Source organism: Sapajus apella, unplaced genomic scaffold, assembly GCF_009761245.1.
Source record: "Sapajus apella isolate SASKATOON/1434 unplaced genomic scaffold, GSC_monkey_1.0 scaffold10, whole genome shotgun sequence".
Lineage (NCBI taxonomy): Eukaryota > Metazoa > Chordata > Mammalia > Primates > Cebidae > Sapajus > Sapajus apella.
In genome coordinates, this window is record NW_022436950.1 from 2487477 (window position 1) to 2508469 (window position 20993).

The 20993-nt window shown below is 52.7% G+C and overlaps 1 protein-coding gene across 2 annotated transcripts in view; it reads right to left on the reverse strand.

Moving 5' to 3' along the window:
• The window catches only part of RAMP1 (receptor activity modifying protein 1), a 52081-nt gene that overhangs the window by 15859 nt on the left and 15229 nt on the right, over window positions 1-20993 (reverse strand). For both annotated transcript variants that reach the window (XM_032277762.1, XM_032277761.1), the window contains exon 2: window positions 19170-19308. In XM_032277762.1, coding sequence (XP_032133653.1) covers window positions 19170-19308 — 139 coding nt within the window. The remainder of the gene's footprint in view (window positions 1-19169; window positions 19309-20993) is intronic.

The following is a 20993-nucleotide window of genomic DNA, read 5'->3' on the forward strand; positions in this document are numbered from 1 at the left end:
AGCATCTGTGAGCATATGTTTCTGAGGTTTCCACTAAGACTCCTGGATTTGTAAACAAAAAGCCTCACCACAGGCTTCTTGCAAATACTCTACCAAATCATGGAAGCTGATTCCATTCCACACCTTTGTTGGCAGCTAAACACGGCGCTTCACCACTGACTCAGCACTTGCTGAACAAAGAGGACCAAGGCCTCTCTTGTAGGAAAAGGAACAATAGGAATGACGCACCGCAGAGAATCGTGGGACGGTTCAAGAAAACAGGAGGATGACAGATGGAAATGGACCGGTGTGTTCACTGCTGTGATCACAGCAACTCCTGCGACAAAGCCAGAGAACATGCCCCGGCCTCTCTCCGCAGGGAGCAGGGGAGGCAGACCGCGGACCCCCTGGGGCCTCATTCTCACCTCCCTGGCTCTGGGCCTCAGGCTTCTGTCCCCTCTCAGGTCAACTGCCCTTTCAGTCTCCCTCTTTCCTGGCCAAAGTGAAGCTGGTTCTCCCATTCCTGGGAGGGAGGCTGAGGCCCAGGCGGGGCCCGTGGTTGTACACTGGGCTCTGGGGTCTGCCTGGACTGATGGACACCCCATGATAGCTAAGAGTGCCACAGTGGAGCATCCAGTGAGCTGCAGGCATGTAAAAGATGCTGGGGTAGGTGACCCCACCACCCCCTCGGATAGCACACCACACCCCCAGGACAGTTAGAGGCCTGGCCCCTCTGCCATCCAGAAGTCTAGAGTCTGGGTACAACCCCAGCACTTTGAGAGGCCAAAGCAGGAGGATCGCTTGAGCCCAGGAGTTCCAGACCAGTCTGGGCAATACAGCAAGGCTCTCCCATCACTACACAAAATTTAAAAAATCAGCCAGGAGGCTGAGCGCAGTGGCTTACGCCTATAATCCCAGCACTTTGGGAGGCCGAGGCGGGTGGATCACGAGGTCAAGAGATCGAGACCATCCTGGTCAACATGGTGAAACTCCGTCTCTACTAAAAATACAAAAAATTAGCTGGGCATGGTGGTGCGTGCCTGTAATCCCAGCTACTCAGGAGGCTGAGGCAGGAGAATTGCTTGAACCCAGGAGGCGGAGGTTGCGGTGAGCCGAGATCGCGCCATTGCACTCCAGCCTGGGTAACAAGAGCGAAACTCTGTCTCAAAAAAAAAAAAAAAAAAATCAGTCAGGGGTGGTGGCATGAGCCTGTAGTCTGGCTCCTTAGGAGGCTGAGGAGGGAGGATTGCTTGAGCCCTGGAAGTCGAGGCTGCAGTGAGCTAAGATCGCGCAGCTGCACTCCAGCCTGGGCGGCAGAGCGAGATCGTGCCTCAAAAAAAAGACAGACTACAGGAAAAGTATAAGAAAATACTAAGGCCTGTCTCCCCGGGTGAGAGTACTCCTCACAGCACCCTAGAGCAGGTGTTCTTATCCCCTCCTTACAGACAAGGGCGCTTGCCGAGGTGACGGGGAGGTCCCTGAGGTGGCAGTGTAGAGTGGAGAACGCTCCAGAGGTCTGTCTGCCTGGGGACTGCTTGGCCTCCTCCCTGCAGGTTCTCCCTGGGCCTGGCTTCCTCTCCCTCCCCGTCTCCTGTCCCCAGGCTGGGGAGGAATGTGGGTGCCTCTGCCCATGCTGGGAGGAAGCGAGAGGTTTCTAAATCCATCCCTGGCTCCACATGCAGCCGGGTCTGGCACCAGACACAGCCTGGGAGCGGGCAAGCCAGGCTCCCCACAGAGCAGCCACCGGGGGTGGGTGGGCACAATGCCTCATCTGGGAACAGGCCTGGGCAGTGCCCCAGCTCCTGGGGCTGCTAGATGAAGTGCAGTTTTAAAATGCAGCGGGCATCCCAGGCAAAGTCACAGGCTGTCCTATGCTGGCTGCTTCTGGGCCTGAGCAAGGGATGCATTGCTTCCCGGGGTCCGAGCCTCAGGGAATGCTGGCAGATCGCTGAGCTGTGCCCACTGTGGGCTGGGCACATGTGACCCCGAGGGCTCACCACAACTCCTGGGAGATGTCCTGGGACCCCTGTGGGGTCCAGCTGTGTGGGGTGGGGCTGAGACCACACTCAGGCCTGCCCAGGCCCCAGCGTTCCCACCTTTCAGGGACATGGCTGTGACATGTGTCCAAGTCCCAGGATTAGGCATGACAGCTGGGATGCTATATTTGGATGCTAACACCCTGGGGGCATTGTCCTTGTGAAGCCATGCTGGCCTGGTGGCTGGACGGGCTCTGCTTTCCCATCCACCCGTCATGGTCCCAAGTGCCAGGCCAGGAGCCCAAAGCACTCTCTGCCCTCCCTGTGCAAGAAACTCTTTGTCTCCCTGATGCCACTGGACTCTGCAGGGCCCCATACTGGCCTTCCCAAGCTTTCAACCATCCACCCCTGCCTACCCGCCGTAGCCCTGCACCACACTGGCCCCCGTTCACGCAACCCACCAACTGGCCGGCTCCATCAGGGCAACTACCTTGGCACTCCTGCCCTCCTGCCGCAAACTCCCCTCATTGGGAGCTCAGGGCAACACTGAGTGTGGGGAAAGGGCCAGGCCAGGGAGCATCACACTGTGGAGTGTTTGTTGGGGGGGCTTTGAGGAGCTAGGAGGTATGGAGCCTCAGTGTTTTCACCTTTAAAATGGGTTCATTCAGCCCCTACTCATAGCAGCAGCGTGATTAGAATCCCCTCAGAGGGCCACCGCCATGTCGCTCTCTGATGGGACCCCTCTGCACAGCGCAGAGTGGGCATGTGACTTGCACCGCCCACCCCTGGATGGGAGCCCCACACAGGCAGGCAACACGTGGCTTCCAGTCACGACCTGACTCGCCCTACAATCCTCACCACAGGGCTGACCTCAAGGGAGGGTGAGGGGCTCCAGGAGGGAGGGGGAGGTCCTGTCCCACTGGGTCCTTGGTGGTACCATTGGCCACGTGTCTAAGTGCTCAGCAAATGGCTGCTGAGCTGAATCAGGTGTCTGGTTCTGAAGGGTTCCCTGTTACCAAGGTGCCTTCACTTAACTTGTCTAAGGAGAGCTGCAACCAGACAGAGTAGGAATAGGCCACCCTGATCCCCGGGGCTGGCAACGCTTTGTCTCACCTCCTGTGAACACGTGTCCCCAGTGTGTTTGTGACACGTGTTCGTGCACCACGGGGGGCTACCCACACCCCAGCAAGGGAGAAGTTTCCAGCTGTCAAGGGGCCTCTCCACAATTCAGAAGCTGTCCTGGACACAGCCTGGGCCTTGGAACTGCCACAGTACACCAGGATGGTGAGGGTGCCATGAAATAAGTGTGGTGGGGACCCACAGAGCCTCAGCGCAGCCTGGCTGCTGGGATGGAGGGGTGGCAGCGGGGTCTCACCCCCCAGCTACGTCCATCTGGGGGGAGGATTCAGGCGCTGGTGCTGCCCGTCAGCAACATTCCCTGGTGGTCCTGGCTGCCCCAGGTCTGAGGACATACTGCCTGCAAGCTGCCCGTCCACAGACAGCTTCGCCTTGGACTAGCGCCCACCCCAGCGCTGCCTCCGGCTCCCCTGTCTCCTTCCCACAGTGGCAGAAATATGGCCTCCCTGTAAAGAGGTGAGTTAATATGTCCATTAGGCTTGGGGATAAAGGAAACTTGAATTCACTGCGGTATAATTAGTTTCAATTACAATATCCTAATTAGAAACTACTTTAGGCTGGGCAGGGGGCTCACACCTGTAATCCTAGCACTTTGAGAGGCTGAGGCAGGCACATCACTTGAGGTCAGGAGTTCAAGACCAGCCTGGGCAACATGGCGAAACCTGGTCTCTACAAAAAATACAAAAAATTAGCTGGACATCGTGGCATGCACCTGTAGTCCCAGCTACTAGGGAGGCTGAGGCACAAGAATCACGTGAACCTTGAGCCAAGATCATGCCACTGAATTCTAGCCTGGCTGACAGAGTGAGACTGTCTCAAAAAAAAAAAAAAAAAAAAAAAAAAAGAAACTATTTTTATTTTTATTTTTGAGATGGAGTTTCACTCCTGTCGCCCAGGCTGGAGTGTGGTGGCAGATCTCGGCTCACTGCAACCTCTGCTTCCCAGGTTTATGCGATTCTCCTGCCTCAGTCTCCTGAGTAGCTGGGACTATAGGTGCATGCCGCCACGCCCGACTGATTTTTGTATTTTTAGTAGAGACGGGGTTTCACCATGTTGCCCACACTGGTCTCGAACTCCTGAGCTCAAGCAATCCACCTGCCTTGACCTCCGAAAGTGCTGGGATTATAGGTGTGAGCCACCGCGCCCAGCTGAAAGTACTTTAGAAAGAGTAAAAAGCAGAATTTGTATTGCAGAAAATAAAAACAGATTCTCTGGAAAAGTCTATCTGGAAAGAGGATGTAACATGTACAGGTGGAAACAGTGCAAGATATGACAAAGCAGTGAAAGAAGGCAAAACGAATTACAACGGAGGCCGGAGGGGCTGGAGGAGGGTGCGAGCCATGTCCGGAAACCTCAGCTATCGGGGAATGTAAGCGTCCGGGCCTGGAGAGAGGCCCACCGAGGCCATCAGCAAAACAGGTTCATACAAAATGCTTAAAAAGAATACCGCAAGCAACCACTCCAGGAAGGAGGAGGTCAGATTTTAAAAATATACGTAAATCGCAGTCCCTTCTGTCTTCTCTGATACATCCCAGACACCCAGAGACAATGGAACAACAGCTACAGGAACTTCACAGAACAAGGTTGCTCCTTGGAGATTTATTATCTTGTCAAGCTGTCACTCATGTTCAAAAGACGGCAGAGAGCTCCTTAGAAACTACTGAATTCTGAGAATGTAGTAATCACATGGCTTTTTTCTAGGACCTACTTGAAATAATCGCCTGAATTTAAAAGGTAACATGTAAAAGGGAATGACGATGCTAAAAAGAAGACACTCTTGAATTAACAGCCTGTTTGCAAAGATAAGTAGACAAGAGCCCTATCGGCAAAGGTTATTACTGACAGAAGTATGCAAATTGTGCACCTGCAGAAAAACACAGCCGAAAAATTAAAACCAAATTGCATAGAAGACAGAAAGGAAAAAGTAGGTTTAGAACATTAATTGCAATCAATGAGGAGAAGAAAGAAGTGAGGGAGGGAGAGAAGGGTAGAGAAAGAGAAAAGCCAAAACCCCAGAGACTCCTGTCTTCTCACACAGGGGAGGCCAAAGCGTGGGGTTGGACAATGTGAGAAAATAAATACAAGCACATCTGTTCGCTCCACATTTCAGGGCTGGTTGAATGAAAAATAGCCTGCCACTATTTTAACCATAATAAAAGAGAAAACACAGGCTGGGCACGGTGGCTCATGCCTGTAATCCCACCAGTTTGAGAGGCCAACATGGGAGGACTGCTTGAGCCCTGGAGTTCAAGACTAGCTGGGCAACATGGTGAAACCCCATTTCCACAAAACAGAAAAAATAAGCCAGGTGTGGTGGTGCAAGCTTGTAGTTCCTGCTACTTGGGAGGCTGAAGAGGGAGGATCACTTGAGCCCAGGAGGTCGAGGCTGCAGTGAGCCATGATCATACCACTGCACTCCAGTCTGTCTCAAAAAAAGAAAAGAAAAGAAAGAAAAAAACACATGGTGTTAATTAAGAAGACAAAAATTGGAATGCCTTGAAAAAATATAACGAGATTTCCTTTGTTAAAAAGCTTGACACTCTCCAGATGAAAAAATAGAACCCAGCTATAAGCTGTGTGCAGGAGAGGTAATGAAAACAAACATGAGACTGAGAAGAGTCGTCAGGAAACTTCCAGTGCTGGAAACACCGGGGCTTCAGCGTTAATATGAAGCAAAACATAATTCAGAGCAAAAGCAATGACATGTGCTAAGGAGCGGTACCAGGATGAGGGCGCGGGTGATGGCAGCCTAATTCCATGGAATCTAAATGCCGTAAAGACAGAGCAAAACATATCTGCAAATAGCTCCTAGGAAAGGGAAGTAGAAGTGATAAAAATATGATTAGAAAAATCAGATACTTCATTATCAACACATAAGAAATTCAGTAACACATGAAGGAGCTGAAGAACAAAACAACGAAAAATCAGTGGTTGCTTTGGTGGGGATTAAATGGAATGAACAGAGAATTTATTCTTTTTCAAGTATTCATGGTATGTTCACAAAAAGTCATCATATACTAATCTCAAAATCTCCATAAAAATATAAAAGCAGAAATGATTCATGCTACATTTCCTCCCTGTGGCAAAAAAGAAAAAAAAAGAGATTAGGGCCGGGCACGGTGGCTCAAGCCTGTAATCCCAGCACTTTGGGAGGCCGAGGCGGGTGGATCACGAGGTCAAGAGATCGAGACCATCCTGGTCAACATAGTGAAACCCCGTCTCTACTAAAACTACAAAAAATTAGCTGGTCATGGTGTTGCGTGCCTGTAATCCCAGCTACTCAGGAGGCTGAGGCAGGAGAATTGCCTGAACCCGGGAGGCGGAGGTTGCGGTGAGCCGAGATCGCGCCATTGCACTCCAGCCTGGGCAACAAGAGTGAAACTCCGTCCCAAAAAAAAAAAAAAAAAAAAAAAGAGATTAGGAGCAAACAGAAATATAAACAGTATATCTTAAAATATACTTATCTAAGGAAAAAATTGTCTTAAGAAGAAAGTCAAGAAGACAATAACTGTCTATTAAGAAAATACAGTGAAAAAAACTGACATCAAAATCTATAGAAAGTGATGAATGAGGACAGTCCCTTAAATGCCTTTGTTATGTTCGTTTTCTCCAGAAAAGTGAGAAAAAATGATGAACTAAAATATCTAAATCATATCTTGGGAAAGAAGCAATTTTTAAAAAGGGAAAAGGGAAGTGAATGATAAAAGTTAAAGCAAAAAAATTTAGAGAAGACACTGCGATGCAAAACGTAGCCTGTTTTCTAAAGACTACAAGAATGGGCATGTTCAGTTCGGTCAAGAGTGGGCCTCCTCAATTCCTTTTGATGAATGAAGCGGCATCTAAACAAAGAAAAAAAGGGGAAAGAAGAAAAACACAGAAAAAACAAAAACGGAGGCGTAAACTTGAATCTAGGGGATAGGTAACATGGAAGGAGGACTATGATCATGTTTTAGTTAATTGGGAAATCTTTTTTTTTTTTTTTATAAGACGGGGTTTCACCATATTGGTCAGGCTGGTCTTGAACTCCCGACCTCAGGTGATCCGCCGCCTTGGCCTCCAAAGTGCTTGGATTACAGGCGTGAGCCACCGCGCCCGGCCTAACTGGGAAATCTTAAGGACACAGGCCAAATAAACACAGATGAAGACAGCCATTAAAACAAGAACTCAAAAGTCAAAATCAGTCAATAGTGGAGGAAGTAACTGGAGAAGAAAATCCCTCAAATTACTGGGGTCTGATGGTTTTAGTGATGAATTCATTCACACTTCTAAGGAATAAGTAATTCTCACATCACGAATTATTTCCGGCTGGGCACAGTGGCTCATGCCTGTAGTCCCAGCATTTTGGAAGGCCGACGTGGGTGGATCACTTGAGCCCAGGAGTTCAAGACCAGCCTGGGCAATCTGGTGAAATGCTATTTCTACCAAAAATACAAAAATTATCCAGTTGTGGTGGTGCATGCCTGTACTCCCAGCTACTCAGGAGGCTTAGGCAGGAGGATCGCTTGAACCCAGGAGGTGGAGGTTGGAGTGCGCCAAGATTGTGCCACTGGACTCCAGGCTGGGTGACAGAGTGAGACCCTATCTAAAAAAATAATAATAATAAAAAAAATTAAAAAAAATTATTTCCCACCCTTGAGTCCAATGGTCAGCTAGCATATCTACTCCATTAGGCAAATGTGATCCTAACCCTAAAACCTGATTAAGGAAACACAGGAAAATCTGGAGCTTCCCCATTCATCACTCTCTATACTCTGTTGATTGGGGAGGCCACAGAGGCTCATGGCGCTGAAGCAGGGATGCAGCCAGCGGGCTTCCTGCAGGTGGCCCCACGTGGCACTGCACGCTTGGTCCCTGTGGTCCATGGTAGTTTTCCTACTATTTGCTAAAAAGCAGTATCAGGTAACAACCCTTCAAACTAGGCCAGCTGATCACCCTCAGGGTAAATGGAGGTCCCCTCTATGCTCTCCCAAGGGAAAGCTGGCAGGGCTTCCCAAGTTGATTGATTCAGAATCCTGTAAAGAAAAGCACAGGCCACATATTGTGCCTCATGTAATCCCAGCACTTTGGGAGGCTGAGGCGGAAGGATCGCTTGAGCCCAGAATTCAAGACCAGCCTGGGTAACATGGGAAGACCTCGTCTCTACTAAAAAAAAAAAAAAAAAAAATAGCTGGGTATGGTGGCACATGCCTGTAATTCCAGCTATTTGGGAGGCTGAGGTGGGAGGATTGCTGGAGCCCAGGAGGTCGAGGCTGCAATGACTTTTTATGCAGTTTAGCAAAATGATTCTTAAGTTCTTTTGGAAAAATAAGCAGAAAATATATCAAAGCACGCAAAACAGTGTAAAATATAATGAAAATGAAACACGGTAGGAGAGGCCTTCTAAATTGTAGGAAATATTGTAAAATTGTGATAATTTAAATGATGTGGTATGACCCCAAAATATAAGTAAAAATTATTTCAAATAGACTCTAATACATATAGGAAGGTATTAAGTGTTAAATTAAGCATTATAAAGCAATGGGGGTTGGCGACATTATTTAACAAATTCTGTCAGGATAATTGAGGTGGGAAGGAAATACATTTCTGTCCATCCACTGTGTTAAGAAGATAAATATTTCAATACACAGAACAACTACAAAGACACAGGACATAATCTTGTGGCCACATGACTCTCACAATTGGGACAGCTGTCTTCGGACAGTTAGGGCTGTGCGGAGATCCCAGGGTCACAGCCTCATGAGGAGCGAATCGGAGCATTCACGAGTTCACAGATTAGCTAATTCACTACAATATGGAAAATGAACATCAAAAGAAACACAAATGAAACAAGAAAATACGTAGAGCACAATGACAAATAGTTAATGTATTCTTCAAGAATCTGTGGCCGGGCAAAGTGGCTCATGCCTGTAATCCCAGCACTTTGGGAGGCAGAAGCAGATGGATCACTTGAGGTCAGGCGTCTGAGACCAACCTGGTCAACATGGTGAAACCCCGTCTACTAAAAATACAAAAAATTAGCTGGGCGTGGTGGCGTGTGCCTGCAGTCCCAGCTACTCAGGGGGCTGAGGCAGGAGAATCACTTGAACCCAGGAGGCGGAGGTTGCGGTGAGCCAAGATCATGCCCCTGCACTCCAGCTTGGGCAAGAGAGTGAGACTCTGTCTCAAGGGGGAAAAAAAAAAAAAAAAAAGTGGTAAAAGAAGATTAAAAATGTCTCCAGTGGGCATATGGGAAATCTCTGTACCTTCCTCTTAATTTTGCTGTGAACCTAAAACTGCTCTAAAAAATAGTCTTAAAGAAAGGAAGAGAACACAGTGACTCACAGGACAAATAGGAAAGGTCACTGGTGACGTAACTTGCACTTGAGAAGAAACAAACTCCAAGAAAGGGTCAGAGGTTAGTTCAACTTTCCTAATTGCCAAAAACATGCAAATTAAAACCAAAGAGGAAACCTCCTTTTGACATGCAAAAATAAAATCTCTACAAACTCAATACTCATAAACCTATGAGGAAATCAACATTTTCACATGTTGCTGATAGAATTATAAATTAGTAAAATTCTTTAGAGGAGCAACTGGCAAAATCTATCAGGAACCACAGAATGGGCCGGGCACAACGGCTCAAACCTGTAATCCCAGCACTCTGGGAGGCTGTGGTGGGTAGTGGATCACCTGAGGTCAGGAGTTCAAGACCAGCCTGGCCAACATGGTGAAACCCCATCTCTACTAAAAATACAAAAAACTAGCTGGACATGGTGGCACATGCATCTAACCCCAGATACTCGGGAGGCTCAGGCAGGAGAATTGCTTGAACTCAGGAGGTGGCGGTTGCAGTGAGCCAAGATCATGCCACTGCACTCCAGCCTGGGCAACAGAGCGGGACTCTGCCTCAAAAAAACCCAAAAAAACAAAAAAACAAAAAGCCACAGAATGTTCATGGGACATGCTACAGTAAGCTGACTTGCAGGAGTCATTTCTCCGAGGAATGTTTAACAAAATTATTTTTTAAAAAAACAAAGGACATATGTACACAAGTTCTTAGAGTATTGTCGTTTATTTGTTTACCTCAGTCTGGGTCTTGCTCTGTCACCCGGGCTGGAATGCAGTGGCATGACCACGGCTCACTGCAGCCTCAACCTCCTGGGCTCAGGCGATTCTCCCACCTCAGCCTCCTCAGTGACTAGGACTACAGGTGAGCCCACTACACTCAGCTAATTTTTATATTTTTTGGAGATACGGGGTTTCGCCATGTTGCTCAGGCAGTCTCGAACTCTTAGCCTCAAGTGATCCACATGCCTTGGCCTCCCAAAGTGCTGGGAGCACAGGTGCCGGCCACCACGCCCGGCTTCGTCATTCATAGTAGCAAAAACCAGGACATGGCTTTAACTCAAGCAGGAGTATGGAACCACGGCGCGCCAACGTGGCCTTCCTGCCGCAGAGTGAGGCAACCTCCGTGGCCTGGATGGGCAGTGAGGGTGAACTCAGTTTCTCTTTGAGAAAGTGCATTCTCCATTTTCTGATTGAGACAAGAAGCTGAAACAAGAGTGGACTCAGACCCTGGCTTGTCCCAGGGGGCATCCCCAAGGCCCCCTGTGCTGTGTCCCAAAAGACACTCAGTGTCCTCGAACTACACACGGGGAAGGCCAGGAAGGCTGTGAGGTGCCACCACCCCTGGGAGGCCCTCCCACAGGGGACCAAGAATGTGGCTGGCCCTGCCTGTGCCCAGGAGGTGTCTACCATCTGAGTGATGAATGCATAGATCCTGGGAGACGCCAGGACCCAGCCTGGGGGCCAGAGTGAAGGTCAGCATTAGAAAGCACATCTCCTCCATCCTCCGCCTGCCATCCTCCCCACACAGGACCCACATCCTGAGGCGTCGAACACAAGAACACATCTTTGTCATCTCTCCCACCCCCGCCGCTTCCCCGTGGGCAGCCCAGGAGGCTCGGTGAAGCCCCGTGTGCACAAGCCTGGCCTGTGTCCCGGGACAGCCAAGTCCCATCTGCACAGCCTGGATGGTTCCAGAGCTTTTGGGGGCATGGCTGAACAGCCTGTGTCCACAGGGGAGGCGAAGCAGGGGTGGATGCTGAGCTGCAACAATCATCCCCCGCCGGACACGTTCCACCTGCCCACCCTTTCACTCACAGCCGGGATCTGCTTAGCGTCACCCCACGTCTGGCGTTTCACGTTGATGCACAGGCCTGATTTCATCCCCAAACTCAGGAGGATGTGAAACCGGGCAGTTCATCACCTGATGGAAAAGACGCCATGGTGGGCTCAGTGCCACGCCCAGCGCTAAGTCACCACGGGGTCTGGAGAAGCCTCTCCATCTGTGCCCTCCCCCAGGGCCAGAAGACTTCAGATAAAGAGGTGCTGAGGATGACACGGTGGCCCCTGGGTGTGGAGGGGTGAGGCCGGCAGTCGCCCGCTCCAGCCCCAGCCTCCAAGCTCCCGACATGAGGCTCCTCTGCTGTCAGTCCTCACAGATGCATTTCTCCCAGAGTTTTCTGAGAAGGGAAATGGGCTACTCCTCCCCACCCCAGAGCCCCCCAGCCCAGCAGGCAGGTGTCATCAGACCCTCTGGGGATCCCCATCAGACCCCACCATGGAGCAGGCTCACATGTTAAGTGAGGCAACCCCTGACCTGAACTAATTCTAGGGGCGGCTGCTGAGGGCTCTGGGCCCCAGTTTATTTCCCCAGTGCTGAAACCTAGCAGCAGAAGGTGCATCCTGCACACCCACGGTCACACGCACCACGGAGACTTGAGGAAGGTGGAATGATACCCCCGAAGGGCGGCCTGGGCAGGGCCAGTATGTCCCCAACTACTGCCCCACCCTGGGCAGCCCTGGACAGCTGTGTCCACAGCCCTTCCCCATGGGGACCAGGCACCCAGCTGATGCCTGTGCAGAGCGCAGGAGTGGGGTCCTCAGGGGAGCCAGCCTGGTGTCACTGTGTGAGCTGGATGGCTTTCCTGGCACAGCGCCTCCTCCTCCCCTCCTTCCCTCCCTTCTCCTCTAAGTCACAGCCTAGAGTCTTCAAGGACCTGGGTCCCCACTTCCCACTGGGCTGGCTGGCACTACTGAAGGCCCCAGGTGGTCAGGGGTCTGGAATAGGGTTTCCATGCCCCCCGGGGGTGTGCTCTGGAGATGCCTGGAGAGACTCCCCTGCCCAGGGGGGCAGAGGGTGGGGGATAGGCATCTGGCCAGGGCTTTCCTCACAAGAACTGGCCTGATGCTCGGTGTGGCCACACACAGACGGGCACAGCAGGGGAGAGGGGGTGGCAGAGGGCGGGGAGGGCTGTGGGCAGGGAGGACAGTGGGTAGGAGAGATGGCATGATAGTGGGCAGGAGAGATGGCTTGGTGGTAGGCAGGGAGGGTGACCTCGGCCTGGGCAGTGCTCACCTTTGGATCCTCTGAGACCTGGCTGTGCTGGGCACTGGCTTGCATCCTGCCCGGTGCCTGAGGGCCTTCCTGTGGAGCCTACACTATTCCACCAGCACACACAGGGACGATGGCGCCATAGCCACTGGGCAGAGCACAGAGGGGGTGCAGTGCTCATGGGCAGGTAGCAAGTTCCAGGGCAGACACCTCCATAAACAAACCCACAAGGGCACGGAGGCAACCCCAGACACTGCACTGGGAGCTCCTGATGCGCAGGAGGGGCCTCCGGGAGGCGGGTGGGCTCCCGTGCCGGGCCTCCGGGCAGGGCCCTGTGAACAGCCCATCCTGAGACCTCGAGGGGACAGAGCTCAGCAGCCCAGGAGGATGCCGTGCCCTCAGCCCAGAGAGCCCTCGTGATTTCAGAAGATGCCTCCCTCTCAGTTCCTGCTGAAATTCAAAACACAAGCAGCTGTTCCTGAGTTGCTGCTGAGTTCTGAAGAATTTCCTGACTTGACTCTTTTCGCAGGAGACACAAAGGCGGCCCTGCTTAATTTACTTCTAGTCAATGTCCCAAGTAAAGCAGGGCTCACGGGGGGCCTCCTTCCCGTCGGCTTTGATAGAGGAAGCGAGCCTGCTGGGTTGGCACCCAGGAGCTGGCACGAGTGTGTCTCAGTCCCCACTTACTCCTGTTCATGTCCCACAAAAGGCTGGCCGCCCGCATTTGTCTGTGTCACTCACGGGAAGGTGAGTCCCCTTTGACACGCAGCTGTTGTTAAACAGCTCGTAGCAGGCAGCAGAAGGGAGATGCGGCAGGCTGGGAAGGACCCTGCGGCGCTGCTGCACCCAAATCCACGTCGTTCTGCATCGTGTGGACCCAGAGCGTCATGCCTGGCACTGGCCATGCTGAGCCGCAGTACCACAGCAGGCACTGCAGACATTTGTCCCTATGTCCCTCAGTTACCATGCGGGCCTGCAGCCCCACTCCCTGGGGCCTGGAGCCCTGTCCTCTGGGCAGCTCCTTGGGCTGGGGGAGGCCCCATCATCACCCAGCACGGGTCAGCAGGGCAGAGCAGGATCTGCAGTAGCAGCTGTGGGTCCTCAGGCTCACGGAGCCAGGGCTGTGGAGATCGGGGCCTCTGGAACCCAGGGCTGTGTAACTGAAGCTATGGTGACCTGAGCCTGCCATGGTCAGTATTTACAAACCTGGAAGCTTTAGGGCAGAGGAATGGAGGCATCACAACTGGCATGGAGGTGAAATCAGGTTTTCTGGGGCCCCGTGACCGCTGATGACTAGCGGGCAGGCTGCGGCCCCGTCCCCCTGGCGTCTTCCCCAGGACATCTTTCCTCTGCCGAGTATGGCACTCAGACCCTGAAGCTGTACAGAGTGGGGTGGGGTGGTACAGGCGTGTCCCCATCCCTCTTAAATCAACCCAGCATTTCTCGTCTGGGTGAGGAAATCTGACATGAGGCGTTATCAAACCCACATTTCGAAGCCGAGTCCAGGACATGCAGATTCTTCCCTTCTCTTTCCGCCTTGCCTCTCCGTCCTCTACACCCATGGGAAGGTCTCTGGAAATGAGAGTTCCCGATGACACATTTGCCACGTTCTCTATACCTCTGCAAATTAGATTGTAGCCCCAGTTAATACACTAAATCACATTATGTCTCCATCAGCAAACCAGGGCTATGGCTTAATGAGATGATAACCCCCGGTAAATGGCAGACCAGCCAGGCTGCTGCTGACCCAAATAAGCCCGTGTATGTTACATGCTCGACACAAAGCCCAGCTCGCAGTAAATGCCCAATATACACCAGCTGCAGTAAGCGTGTTTCTTGGAATAAGTTAAGGGATAATTAGGTAAACATTCAGTAAGCCATAGGGACCCACTGACAGTTCTGGAGAACAAATCAGTGTGAGACTCAGGGGGGTGAAGCAGGCTTGGGAAACGGACGATTTATGAAGGCACGGGCCAAGTGCACAGGGACGCTTAGTACATGACAAAGGTGGCATCTCAGGTCGCCAGGAACGCACATGGGACAGCTGGGTAGCCCGCTGAAAAAAGATAACATTTGAGTCACAGTTCACACCATACACAGAGTAAACCGGAATCAACTCCGGATGGACCAAGGATTTGGATGGAACCAGTGGAACTGACAAGCTAGAGGAAAACGGGGCAAACCCCTCTTTCACCTTACCGTGGGGAGGGGCTTCCCACCCATGACTCAGATCCCGAGGCGACAAAAGATGCCCGGCTTTGACTCCATTGAAAAAACTGTGTGGCAACAAAAACAAAGCTGAAAAACAGCCAGCAAACCAGGAGAAAATATCCAATGTACACGAGAGACGAAGGCCTAGCCTCTCCTCTAACACACAAAGAACTCTGTAAAAAGGACCCGACAGAAAATAGGAAAAGATGCAAACAGTTTGCCAAAAAGATACAAGACGGCCTGTGAGCACATGAAAGATGTTCAGATTCACTCCCAAGGACAGAAATGCAAATTCACGTGCCGCTGAGACATGATTTTCACTTATCAGACAGTGACAATCCTAATGTATGACAACACAGTCTGCTGGTGGGTCTGGGGAAATGGGCATCCCATACGCTGCTGGTGGGAACGCACGCTGGCATCAGCCTTCCGGAGGGACGTGGCAGAGCCTACCACACTCCGCCTGCTCTCACCTTTGGTCCTGCGATTGCACTTCTGGGGATCTATTCTGAACAGGCAGCTCCAGTGCCGGGAAAACATGGATGCAGAGGCCGTTCACGTTGACACTAGCCAAAGGGGGAAGAGACTGGGCACAACCTAAGTGCCTCTGCTTGCTTGGCTTCTGCCACAGCTGGAAGGAAAATGGCTGAAAAACTCTGCACAGCGGAGTACTACACAGCTGTAAAAATGAAGGAGGCTCCCTCTGCACTGATGGGGAGACATTTCCAGGTTATGCTGTTAAGTGAAGGAAAAGCAAAGTGCAAAGGAGTGCCGTTAGCACACACCCTTTACATGAGAAAGAACGGGGTACAAGAAAAGATGCAGACACCTGCTCTTTCGTGCGAAAGAGGAAGGAAGGAAAGAGCAGAAACTGCCCAGGATGAAAGGAATGAGAGAAATGGGAAGGGCCAGTAGGAGGAGGAACAAAGACACTTGTCTGAACACACCTTTGCGCAGAGAGCTCCGCCCCTGGAACCAGTGTGATGGTCAGCTTTATGCGTCAACCTGGCCAGGCTGCGGTAATCTAGGTGTCACTGTGGGGGTCTTTGGGGGATGTGGTTAACATCTATAATCAGTTGTCTTTAAGTACAGGGGATCATCCTTGATGCTGGGGGTGGGGTCTCACCCAGCCAATGGCAAGGCCTTCCCAGCACGTTAGGAAATTCTGCCTCAAGAATGCTGGCAGCCTGCTAGGCCCGAGGTCTATACAAATCAGCCATCACATACACAAAGCAAGCCAATTTTTTGAAACAATATTGTTTTAGCAGCCTTTCTCTATACCATGGGTTAAATAGGGGCTCATCCATGTTTTCTTCTAGCTGCTTTCACGGGTTCCATCTAAATCCCTGGGGTGTGTGTATAGACACACATACACACATATATATCTTGGTTTCTAGATACTGTTCTCTAACAGAAGGAACCAGGGTTCCTTGGAGAAATGGCTGACTTCAGGGCTTGGGCAGAAAATGTACAAAAGAAGCCTAGAACATCTGGTGGTATCAGAAAGAAAAAAGTGCTCAAAACAAGCCGAGGCAATGCCAAAAGAACACAAAAGCCAGTGTGAAGGCTGTCCAATGGCCAGAGCTGGGACCAACTTAAGGAACCTTGTGATATCACTGGGCCCCTGTGGATGATCCAGAATCTCCCATCTTTCAAGGCCACCTGATCAGCATTGCCAGTTCCGTCTGTAACTTCCTTCCACTTTGCCGTGTAATGTGACACATTCACAGGTCCTAGGAATTAGGCACAGACATCTCTGGGGGCCATCATTCTGCCGAATGCAGACCCTGGGGGCGGGCAGGCCTGCCTGAGGTGCTGAGCTGCTGTGATGGGGACTTTTCCTTCTTGGTTCCTAAATTATCTTGATTTTCTTTTGTTTTTGAGACAGAGTCTCACTCTGCCACCCAGGCTAGAGTGCAATGGCAGGATCTCAGCTCACTGCAACCTCTGCCTCCGAGTTCAAGCAATTCACCTGCCTCAGCCTCCCGAGTAGCTGGGACTACAGGCACATGCCACCAAGCTCAGCTAACTTTTATATTTTTGGTAGAGACAGTGTTTCTCCATGTTGGCCAGGCTGGTCTTGAACTCCTGACCTCAGGTGATCACCCATTTGGCCTCCCAAAGCATTGGGATCACAGGTGTGAGCCACAGTGCTTGGCCAGAATTTTTTTTTTTTTTTTTTTTTTTTTTTTTTTAATATAAGAAAATTCCCAGCAACTCCCCCTCCTTCTATTTCCATCTATTGGCACTCAGCTCTGAGGATGACGAACTCTCTCTGGCCTCAGTCCGCTAATTATTCCTGTGTGCGCTCTGGCACTGTCGGAAGCCATCTGTGGTGGCTTCCACTTCTGAGGACACCCCACTATCGCTGCTTGTGGGACACTGCGAGCATTACCCTGCTGTCTTCTGCTAGGCCTCTGGTTCGCAATCAATCTACACAAATCAACCAACACTCACACAAGCAGGCAGGGAGAGGCCTTTTCCCTAGGGCTCCCCACTGTGTCTTCCCCAGATCATAATAAAATGCAATCATTAATTTACATACAAATGACTCAGCTGTGGCAGGAGGCCAATTAGCCTAAAGAATAGGCTGTTCTGATTAACAACCTCTCCCTCCTCAACTCAGTTTTCAGCTTAGAAAAGGAGATTCCGAAATCTTGGAGAGGCCTTGAGTACAGTAGGGTGAGGAGACTCTGCTGAGGGCACAGGCTCTGTCGCCCAGGCTGGAGTGCAGTGGCTCTATCTCAGCTCACTGCAACCTCCACCTCCTGGGTTCAAGCGATTCTCTTGCCTCAGCCTCCTGAGTATCTGGGACTACAGGCACACACCACCACACTTTTTTTTTTTTATATATATATATATATATATATATATATATATATATATATATATATATTTTGTAGTAGATACGGGGTTTCACTGTGTTAGCCAGGGTGGTCTCAATCTTCTCACCTCATGATCTGCCACCTCCACCTCCCAAAGTGCTGGGATTACAGGCGTGAGCCACTGCGCCGGCCTCTGTGGTTTAAATCCCAGTATGCACACCTGCGTAGACCCCATGCCTTCCTAGTTAAAAATTTTGGGCTCCCAAGGTAGAGAGTCGCCTAAACAACTGTGCACTGAGCACGGACTCTGCTGGGCCTGCTGGAGTCCCTGGGGGTGGACGAAGTGGGCAGAGAGCACAGGGCTTGCGGGAGAAGAAAGCCGTGGCCACTCATCTGCCAGCCTCAGTAAGAGAGAGGAGAGCAGGCTGGGGCCAGCAGGGCTCTGGGGTAGAGGGAAGCCCAAACCCAGGCTCAGAGGAGTGGTGGGAACGACCCAGCCTCAGGGACTCCCGGCCATGGGCTTTCTCCCCGTGCCCACTCCAGCCTGCAACCCACAAGGGAGTGTGATGAGCCCAAGCATGGGTGTGCAAGGTGTGCCCTGGACCCTCAGGGGACACCACAGCCACATGCACCCTTCCTGTGTGACTTTGATGCAACTTTTCCTTCGTGAAGACCCTCCCCAGGGTCTCCTCCCTGCCCCTGGCCCTCCCCACCGGTCCCCATGGCTCCCTTTTTCAGGCACTGGGGAAAGCGCTTGGCATCTGTGGGGCACCAGGACTTGCACATCTCCTGTATGTCACGTGCTGTGCTGTGAACCCACACACGGAACTCTGTGTGAAGATGGCATGGCAGGGAGGCGGTGGCTGTCAGCTCCACGCCTGCCCTGCCTACCCTGCTACTCACCCACTGCAACCCCAGGATACCCCAGCGCCTCCCACCGAAGCAGAAACAAGAACTCAAAAGTCGATTACGGACATGCCGAGTTCTGATCCCTGCTCTGCAGGCAGAGGAGCCTGGGCCTGCTGGGGAGAACCCCCAGGCCTGCTGATGGGGGCCCAGCACATGGGAGGCTGAGGGAGGCAGTAAGGGAGCCCAAGAGGGAAGAAAGGCCCCTGGGCAGGAGGACAAGGCCAGGTGGGGAAGGGCTGGGCTGGAGCCGTCCTGCTGGGGGCTGTGGGTGGTGACAGCCTGCCCCATTCCTGGAAACTCTGAGCCCTGGACAGGGTGAGGCCAGGAAGGATGACCTTGGCCTAACCACAGGGATGGAGGAAACTGGCAGGGATATCCCTGAAGCCAGGCTCCAGTCAGAGACCCAGCCAACCTGGAGCTCCAGACCCTACCCTCATTCCTTCCCTAGGCACCTGCCCTTGGAGAGGCCATGGGCCTCTCTGGCTGGACATGGCCCAGTCTGAACCCTCCACCCCCTGTCCTAGGGCCCCACCATCCACCCAGACCAGGTGACTGAGGACGTGGCCTCCTCCCACCGTCACTCTTCATGCCCACCTGCCACCACCCCCACCTCTGTCTTCATCCTGGTCCCCCAGGGGAAGAACCCTTCTGGGGTCTAGAGAGGATCCTCCATGACCCCCACGTGGTCCAGCCCACCCTCCTTGCCCCCTCTCCCTCCCCAGCTGTGTCCTACCTACCAGGGGCCATAGGACTCACCTGATGGTCTTGCCCCAGTCACACCACAGCATCTCCCCGATGGCCTCCATGTCCACCTGGAACTGGGTGAGGCAGAGTTTCTGGAGGAGGGCACCGTAGTCAGCCTCCTGGCAGGCAGTGGCCATGAAGAGGTGATGGGCTGCAACAGACATGGGCATGAAGAGGTGATGGGCTGCAACGGACATGGGCATGAAGAGGGGATGGGCTGCAACGGACATGGGCATGAAGAGGTGATGGGCTGCAGTGGACATGGGCATGAAGAGGTGATGGGCTGCAGCAGACGTGGGCATGAAGAGGTGATGGGCTGCAACAGACATGGGCATGAAGAGGGGATGGGCTGCAACGGACATGGGCATGAAGAGGGGATGGGCTGCAGCGGACGTGGGCATGAAGAGGGGATGGGCTGCAACAGACGTGGGCATGAAGAGGGGATGGGCTGCAGCAGACGTGGGCATGAAGAGGGGATGGGCTACAGCAGACATGGGCATGAAGAGGGGATGGGCTACAGCAGACATGGGCATGAAGGGGGGGGCTGTAGCAGAGGTCCAGGGGTGTCACCGCTGACCCGCCTGCCCCCCAGCCCAGGCTCCACAAGAACAGGGCCTCTGAGCAACCCCTGGAGAAGGCAACTGCGACTCCAATTGGACGCTCTTCATCAATCGTTCTGTGACTTGGCGAAGGCCCTCCCTGCCTGCTAAAGGTGGCTTGGTCCTTAGTGCCCGTGCCAGCTTGGGCCAGGACGCTTCCTGTCCACAGTGCTTCTGAGCTGCCCCAGGCAGAGGCAGCATGAGAGGGACCTGGAGACAGTACTTGGCCACCCCTGTTCCGCTGGCGCCGGGGCTGTGCTGGGCTGCGCCTCCCAGCCTGGGAGCTGCAGGCATGTCTCCTGACTGAATATTTGTGGGCTATGAACCGAGCTGACAAACGGAAGCATGAACTGTGCTCCCTCCTCCTGCCTCAAGCCACACATCAGAGCCAAAGTGATCTGCCCAGCGTGCCCTGGACAGAATCAGAATTCACTTATTTTGCCTATAGCTTGCTACTGACTGAGGGTGGGCAGGGAGAGCATGCCTCTTGGTCCCCCATTCACCAGGCCACTTCTTCCTCCTCGGGCTGAGCCCCACTTTCTTGGTCACTCTGTAGGGGAGCTGGGGGCAGGGGCTTTGCATTCCCTGTTTAGGGCTTGGCTTCTGGCCCTCCCACTGTCCCCAGGTCCCTCTCCTTCTCCTACCAGGCCATGCTGTGCATCCTCTGCCCAGAGGGCACCCCCAGCCCCACCCCTACTGGCCTGGCCTTTCCAAATTCCTGGAAGGAGCTTGGCACTGGGAGGCCAGGGCTGCACTGGGAGACGCTGGGGGCACCCAGCCCCTGCAGCCTGCCGCCTGGCCCCACCCTGGGCCTCACGAGTGAGGACACCAAGCGGCCCCTTGCAGCCTTGGGTCCAGGGAGCCCACCCAAGGAGAGGCGGCCACCCTTGGGCATGCAGATTGGGCCAGGGGTTCTGGAGTACCAATCTCTGGCACGTGACCTAGGGAGCGGTGTGAGCTCGAGGGGCCCCTTGGACTGCTGAGTAAGATGCATAGAGCTGGAGCTGCCCAATGCGCCGGGTACCCCGGAGCTCTTCACACACAGCCGCCTCCGTGTGGGTCTGATTGCGATCAGCAATTTATGGATGGGGGAGCTGGGGGTTCAGAAGCGGGTCTCAGGTCCCATGGCTGGAAGCGGTGTGGGCCAGAGAGCACTTGGTTACTTCCAGGGCTACGGGGCTGGACACTAGGTAGGAGGTGGGAAGCTCAGGGAGGGGTATTTGTCAAATGAACCAAC